The sequence below is a fragment of the Glycine soja genome, chromosome 11, assembly GCF_004193775.1.
Source record: "Glycine soja cultivar W05 chromosome 11, ASM419377v2, whole genome shotgun sequence".
Classification (NCBI taxonomy): domain Eukaryota; kingdom Viridiplantae; phylum Streptophyta; class Magnoliopsida; order Fabales; family Fabaceae; genus Glycine; species Glycine soja.
The window spans coordinates 39,926,697-39,934,781 of record NC_041012.1 but is presented as its reverse complement, the minus strand read 5'-3'; the positions used below and the strand labels follow the sequence as shown (position 1 = coordinate 39,934,781).

Here is an 8,085-nt window from a genome sequence, read left to right as displayed (position 1 = left end):
TGTGATTGTGATTATTTGGCTTTGTTTGTGACATAGTTTTTGAATCTAGACAGACCATTCATGTGTCAAAAGTGAGTGCCGAATTAGCCATTTAAACGTTTCAGCTTGACCAAATGTCTAATGAATGTCAAGAACCAAGATACCCATTTCATTTTCATTGAATATTAATGTGTCGGGGGCATTCTTAGTTTGGTTAGATTTATTTGAATAGAAACATTTCCATTGTTCAAAGAAAAAAAATGCATGACATTTACTGGTGATGCCACGATTCTTTTTGTCTTGATGATGGTTTTTTTGCCATTGACAACCAACTATGGCATTTCAAACTTTGGTCAGGATTTATTTATATTATGCACCTAAAAGGAAGTTCCAGTCGTCGACATTTTTAAGTGGATATATTACTGACATTTTGGTGAGGATCACGAAGAGGCAAGTAAACCGAACATAACATAGTGGACTTTAATTTAAATCCACGGAATCCTGCCATCAACCACACGTTCCTTTATCTAATTGTTTACTATTTTAGAAGACCATGCGTTCCTTTAGATTCAGCATTGTGTATAATTAAATAATAAGATAAACTTTTAAAAATGCAATAACATGTGCAGTTAAATTATAAGAAATAAATCTTATATGGTTATTTATTAAAATTTGATGTTAATTATATTGGTGTAAAAAAAGTTATCAAACAGCAAAACTATGGTCAGTTGACTATTAATTTATTCAGCCCATTTAGTATTATTATGTACTTATAGTAGATATAAAATGCATTACATTACATCTCACATGAAGTGGTGAATCTATACATATATCATGTATTGCAAGCAACACACAAGATTCCAAGATGTAGACATTGAAGGTCATAACTTACAATACCAAAACACCAACAACGAGAATGTCAGAGAGTATAGTAATCTAGCGATGAGAGAGTCAAACAAATTCACGATCAGGGAATAGCAAAGGAGCCAATAGACTCCAGATATACAACCCAGCAGTGACCCACTCAGTGCCGATTCGAACCCAGACTGAGGTCCAACCAACATCTATGAGATCTGAGCTCTCAGATGTGCTGGTCCATCCAGAAAGAAGCATGGCTGAATACATGCTAGCCAGGGCAAATATTAGGTGGAAGAATGAATACGAGTAGCTAACAGGGCGTGCTTCCTTTTCCTCCTTCTTTGCCTTTCCTTCTTCTGCTTCTTCAAGAAGAGGTTTGCTCCCACCTGAAATATGTTGTAACATGCAAATTGAGACATCAGGACTTCCAAAATTTTTATCGACTCAATTTCTCGCTAGGGTTTATTATAAAAAAAAATAACTTGAATCAAATCCACAATTCAGAATAACAGCATATCATAAGATAAGAGATCATAAAGGATTCCAAACATCTTTTATTACCCAATCTAGGTGAAGATGGTGGAGATAAGAATGTGGTTGAAGATCCAGCCCGAAGAGCAGAATACAGCACCGATAGCACTGTTGTTAGCATGCCAAGAACGAGTGTGCCTGTGCTGACCGCTCTGGACTTGTTGAGACCATTGCACTCATAGTCATGAGGTTCGCTAGAAAGCCCTGTGTAGCACACATAAGCACAGTAAAGAGAAACCACAGCCGCAGGCAACAAGCTCCCATTCACCTGTTTTTGCACACCAATTATTATTTATTTGTTCACTAATAAAACTAAATTAATACACAAGTCCACATGGACAAAACCAAGTACCACACTTTCTTTACAAACCTATCAAATATAATTCCCAAGGAACCAAATAAAATTGAGAAATAGAAGGGCATTATTCAAAGTAATTTGCTGACCTCATTTCTAATTTTTGTCTACACTTTACAATATGGTGTAACAAGTTATGCTAATAAACAATTCTTAGGTGGCACAATGTACTCCAATAAATAAATATGTTAACAAGGTATTACCTGCTGGTAATATCCCTGACCAAAACTGATGATGTCTGTAATTTTCCAATTTTACGTAAACAGCATACCAAAATACCAAAAATCCAGAGAATTTCATTTGAAAGGAAAAAAGAGGGGGGGAAAATTGAATTTTAACCTTGTAAATTGTAATCATTCCTACAAATGTTGCTAGGAAGGAGGCAGGTATTAGAGCTACTCTGGGTTAAGGATTAATTAGTTTGATACATATCAAGATAGTAAGCACAAAACCACAGAAACATCTAAATATGACATGAGTCCATAAAAGAGAAAGATATGTGGCATTCATTAAAAGAATTATCTTTTGGTTGATGTTTCTTTCAACATTAAGCTACATCTTCCACTTTTTTTTTTGGTAACTTCATCTTCCACTTTTTTTTTTGGTAACTTCATCTTCCACTTTTTACCACTGCATCATTGCTATATGTAGATTTTTGTTAATTGTCATTTCACAACTCATTCAGAAAATTAATAATTTTCCTATACTAAGAGAAATCATGTGTCCCACTGCCAAACTTAAGCTTGAGATATGAAAACCAGTAAACTGGGAGAAAGCCACAGGCATCTTCTGCATTGTCAAAGAAGCCACCAAAAGGCTGATAGGATTTTAGGACTTCATTAACCATACAAAACAATATATTATTGGAATTTGCAGAGCCCTCAGATATTCTATCATCACCTAGCAATTCATATAGCACGAGAGCATTGAATATAATAGAGTTTCAATTACTTACAAGTTTTTCTAGTCCTTACCTGAGGGTGTAAGGCAATAATTGCAAACACAAAAGCAAGAATCATGGTCATGACAAGGAAGAAGATATTGAGGCTACAATCATATCCGGAAGGGTTGAACCAAATGAAAAGGATTCCTGACACTGTAAATGCTGCAATGTAGCATCCGACTGATACAGCAAGTAAAGCAATATACCTAAACAACTACAATTATTAGAACAACGATGGAAAAATAGAAATCATGGGGGGGGGGGGGGAGGGGGGGATTCAGCATACCATTTTTGTTCATCTTTCTCAACCCACGCATCATTCCAAGTGTGAGTAAAGTCAAGTAAAATTATCACTTGAATCAATAAAAACAAGCCAGCCCCAATTTTTGCTATGAATCCTGTAAATATTACAGATATGCACATGTCAATTTTAAAATTAAGGTTTAATTTCCATTGGGAATTTTTTTTTCTTAAAAAGAGAATTCATTCAAAAATCATACCTCCCATACAGTTCTATATTGGTACAGTATGCAATTAGACAGCAATATATACCAAACTAACAAGATGAAAAAATTTAACACAAAGACTCCTTTTGATATATTAACCTTTGATATCATACTTCCAATAGTAAAACCAGAAAAGGACATTTGTTTGTTGCTATAAGAAGTCCCACATTGGCCGCAAATATGACCAAAATACTAGTTATAATCCTTGGGCAATCCTCCCCTCTTGAGCTAGCTTTGGGGGTTGAGTTAGACTCAATCCATTTTTATGTAATATCAGAGTCTGTACAGTCTTGATGTTGAACACCTGCCCAAGTCCAGTCTTAGGCATAAGGGCAAACAGGGTTTTAAATAGCATGCTATAGCACCACTATAGTGGCATAGTGGCCCCTGCCCAATACAGGGGTTTCTGTAGCAGAGTGGTTTAGTTTAGCAGCCATAGCGGGCTGAATAATGGCCGTAGCAGCAATATAGCTGCACTATGTGTTGATTCCAAAAAGGTCCTCTAAACAAATAAGTTAGGGCTTTTTTGGGATTTCAATTTCCAAAAATGAAATCTACAGCTGTAATACTAGTGAAAATTTTAAAGATGATTTGGATTTAAAGATGATGATTGATGATTCCTATCTAGGAAACTTGTATTTGACCTCTGTTGGTATTTACTTGTATGTTTTAAGATACCTATGACTTTTTATTATTAATTATGAATGTCGTTAGTTTTGAGTAATTTTTATCATTTTTGAGAATTTATAAGTATATATCATCACAATCAGCAGCATCATCATCATTATTATTATTATTATTATACATTATATAAACTATAAAAAATTTCAAAACAGCACTATCCTGCCATAGCATTTTTGGAGCCAGCTGCTATCGAGACTCAAAACTATGGGGGCAAGGTGTTAAGATGTCTCACATTAGTTAGAAACATGGCCAAAATACTCTTATAAAAGATTTGGCCAATCTTCCTCCCTTGAACTAGCCTTTAGGACTGAGTTAAACCCATTTCTAATAATTGCAATGGAAATCTTATTCTAAGCTAAGCTGTTCATGAGTGCTTTTTCTCCAAATCCAGAGTCTAGAATATATAAGGAGCAAAAGAACAAATCTCTGACCCGAAAGAAAATGAATTTGATTTAGATGTAATATTGATGTAAAAGGAGCAAGCCTATAAAAAAATGAATGAAAGTGATTCAATGAATAGATAGAGTCAATGGTACGACAGACAGCACTGCCTACACGTGAATTAGCTTCCGAGGTCGAGCAGTTTCGTATTTGCACCCAATGATATGTTGCTACGTAATGTAATGAATTTGATACATCATGTCGTTGTTAACATAGACATATTAAATGAGTTATCAACATTGGTTGATAGGGTAAAAGAGTTTTACATTGACAATGCATCAAAATGAAAATATCAAACAAAAATTCTGATAGGTGTTGGGCAAGGCGGGGTACAAACATCTGAAATTCAATTTCAGAGTCATCAAATATATCCAGAAAACTACCTTTCAATGAAAAATACATTCTGCACGAACTTAATAATTCAAGAGTCGGACTGCATATTCAATCACCAATGCCACTAAGAATTGACAGCAAGAAAGTAAAGCCAAGAAAACATACCATATACTAATATTATGGCATCTGGAAGGAAGAATGCAAGGACCACAAGCAAAAGCCAGATCACAATTTTTGCAGTCCAACCACCATGATGCCATGAATCACGTCTATCATTCTGGTCCTTCACACCAATCATAATAAGGGCTAAGATACCAAAGAACAAGAAATTTCCCAAGCTCACTCGAAGAACCGCTTGTGCTTGATACCATTCCGTTGTGTTGGTATCGGATGTGCCACCTATCCCTGTAGTTAAGAATTAATGCAATACCACATTAAAAAGGAAAAATTTTCAAATGCCTAGCACAGAAGAAGGTTTTCAAGGATGAAAAACATCAATTCATTCCACGAACAATGTACCCATTTTTTTGGGGGTTCAAAACACCTTATCTATAACTATTATTCAATAATTCACTATATAAAGGTAATAACCCCAGTTGATGTCATTTTTCTTCTGAACATTTTTACCCTCGAGTATTATAAATCACTACAAAATTTTATTTAAACTTCCAACAGCAATTATATCTTTCAAAACAAATAACACCCAACTATATATGCGTGTGTGTGTAACTTCCAAATCCAGGCACAGAGTGCCTTTTTTGCACTAGTAAGAATAATTAAACAATCTCTTCTTAAGATATTATCCAAAGTTCAAAACCAAACATAGACTTAATAATATTTATCTACATTTTTCTATTAGACAAAAATTTCAACCTTTCTTCTAATAACTTGAATATACATCTAGACATGTGGTAAATGAGGCTGCCCCAGAAGTCAAATTCAGCATCACGGATGAATGCATTCAATTTCTGAAAGACTAGGGCATGAATGTGAAGCAATAGTAATCCAATTAATCCTACTTCACTCGTGATGAAAACAAATACCCCAATGGGAAATAAATTGGGAAATTGAAAACTTTAGAGAAAGAATGCAAAATACATGGGAATTTCTCCAAGAGGGGTGCTCCAACTTCTCTGAGGATCCACGAAACGACGAGAGAGACACCGAAGAGACCACAGTAACCGATTCTAGCGGATTTTTGGGAGATGCAAGATGCAGTGGAGGTGCAGAGACCACAGGTCAAAGACGCGCAGCAAGATAAACAGCAAGACATGATTATGATGATGGTTGATTGATGCAGATAATTCCTCTTCTTTACACTTTCTCTCTCCTTTCACCGTGTTGATCGAGTTAACAGACACTGCTTCTGTGCATAGCTTGCTCGTGTCGTTTGACAACTTCCCTTCGTCGTTTAAGGAAACACTTGTTGCATTCTTATCCACTCCGAAACATTTCATTATTCCACAACAGAAATTGATATTCTCGCGATCAAATTTTTTATTTTTTTACTTTATCCTTTTACCCGCCTTTTTTTTATACAGTAAAAATGAAGGAGAGAGAGAAACTTTACGCCATGAAAAAAATTAAACGTCAGGTAAAGATAGATAATGTAAAAAAATAAATTGAATAGATTTTATCCAGCTCTTTTTTCTAGTTTCGTTTCTTTTTTTTTTAAAAAAAAAGAGGGTCTTTTTTTATCAAACACGTTTAGGATAAAAAAATTTCTAAGAAATTATTAGGGTCTTATTTTTTATAAAAGTAAAAAAACGCATATTTTTTTTAAAAAAATAATAAAAAATACTTTTGAAATTAACCTATATTTAAATGAAAAATAAATTAAAATCATTAAATATTTATAACTAAAAATAAATAGTATAATAATTAAAATAAATAACTTAATTTTAGAATGGAGACTTTTTTTTTACAATTTTAGAATAGAGATTTAAACAACTAGTTGTCGTTATAAATTATTATTTTTTTGCTGCGTAGTATAGTCGTTATAAACTAATCATTATAAAGTGGTCATTATTGAAATTATATATATATATATATATATATATATATATATATATATATATATATATATATATATATAATCATGTCACTCGATTATGCAATATTTTCTAATTCGCTAGCCTTATCAAAAAATGTTAAATTGTTTACAATTGAATCATCCATCTAATGGATCTAAATCTTAGACAACTTTAACATACTACCTATAATAATAAATGAGGAACTTATTATGAACAACAATAAAGAAAAACGTACTAAAGTCCCATTAGGGGCAAATGTGTATTGTATACTTAATGAGAACTTTTATGAAAATCCAACATATATAAAGGCTCAATTCTGACTAAAGTTTGGAATGTTAAGGTATATATATGTATCCCTGAATTACAAAAGCCATGAATCTGTAGTCATGATGAATATTTCTAGTTTCTAGATAAAAATCAATGTAACCAGCAGAATGAGTCTTTTAGTGTTGCAAAAATACTTTATCGTTATTTGTATTGACACAAATCATATGTTGATAATGTAATTAGTCATGTTTAAATTGTCAAGATTACTACATGATAATGATTAAAGTGATTTTAGGATGTGTGAATCAAGTTTGTAACTTAGTAGTGGCATCATTAAATTGGATAAAAACACATTACACACATTTAGAATTTAAGTTTGAAATCACTGGTTAATATAAACTAAAATAATTTCATGTTACTCGGTGGTCATTGAGTTTGTTATATAACTACTAATTATTAGAATAAATCGACAAATACAAAGATATTGCTCTAAGAGCAATGATATTTAATTTGGACATTTAACCTATACCCATAATTTCTTCCTATATCTTTCTTTCTATAATATCATATTATTTATGGGAAAAATATCAATAAACACTCAAATGTTATTATACATCTAGAGACAAAGAGATAGAAGAGAGAGATGTATGTATGATAGGTAGTACGATGAGATAAGAAAAGTGAGATATGTATGTATGATAGATATTATTGTGATTTGATAAGAAGAGAAAAAAAAATATCTATTGGATGTTGAGCTTTTAAAGGTGTCTTAATATTGAGACTTTTACTTATGATTAATACATATTTTTTTTAACAATAATATTTTAACACCTATCAATAAGTGTCATTTTTTTCTATCTCTCCCTGTCATATTATATCACCTATCATATTTATATTTTTCTCTTTTTCTCTCTCTCCCTAGTTGTAGAATAGCATTTGGATGTCTAGCTAACTATATTTATTCATTTTTTTCTTTTATTTCTATCATTAAGTGACTAATTAATAGTATATTATTGGGTGTCTAAGTGTTATTTTCCTTGCTCTAATTGGTTGTATACTATTCTATTAATTGAGCAAAAGACCTTTTTGTACTGATTAACAAAATACCAATAATTGAATATACCCCGACAATATAAAAATACCAAAGTACAAAAG

The 8,085-nt window shown here is 32.5% G+C and overlaps 1 protein-coding gene across 1 annotated transcript; it reads right to left on the bottom strand.

Moving 5' to 3' along the window:
* Positions 1–707: 707 nt before the first annotated feature.
* On the bottom strand, positions 708–6,056 carry LOC114376460 (probable serine incorporator). The gene is made up of 6 exons (XM_028334590.1): positions 5,729–6,056; positions 4,796–5,035; positions 2,953–3,064; positions 2,698–2,872; positions 1,399–1,636; positions 708–1,223 (listed from the first exon to the last, which is right to left on the bottom strand). The coding sequence occupies exons 1-6, from the start codon at positions 5,901–5,903 to the stop codon at positions 931–933; spliced, it is 1,233 nt and encodes a 410-aa protein (XP_028190391.1). The 5' UTR covers positions 5,904–6,056; the 3' UTR covers positions 708–930.
* Positions 6,057–8,085: the final 2,029 nt, after the last annotated feature.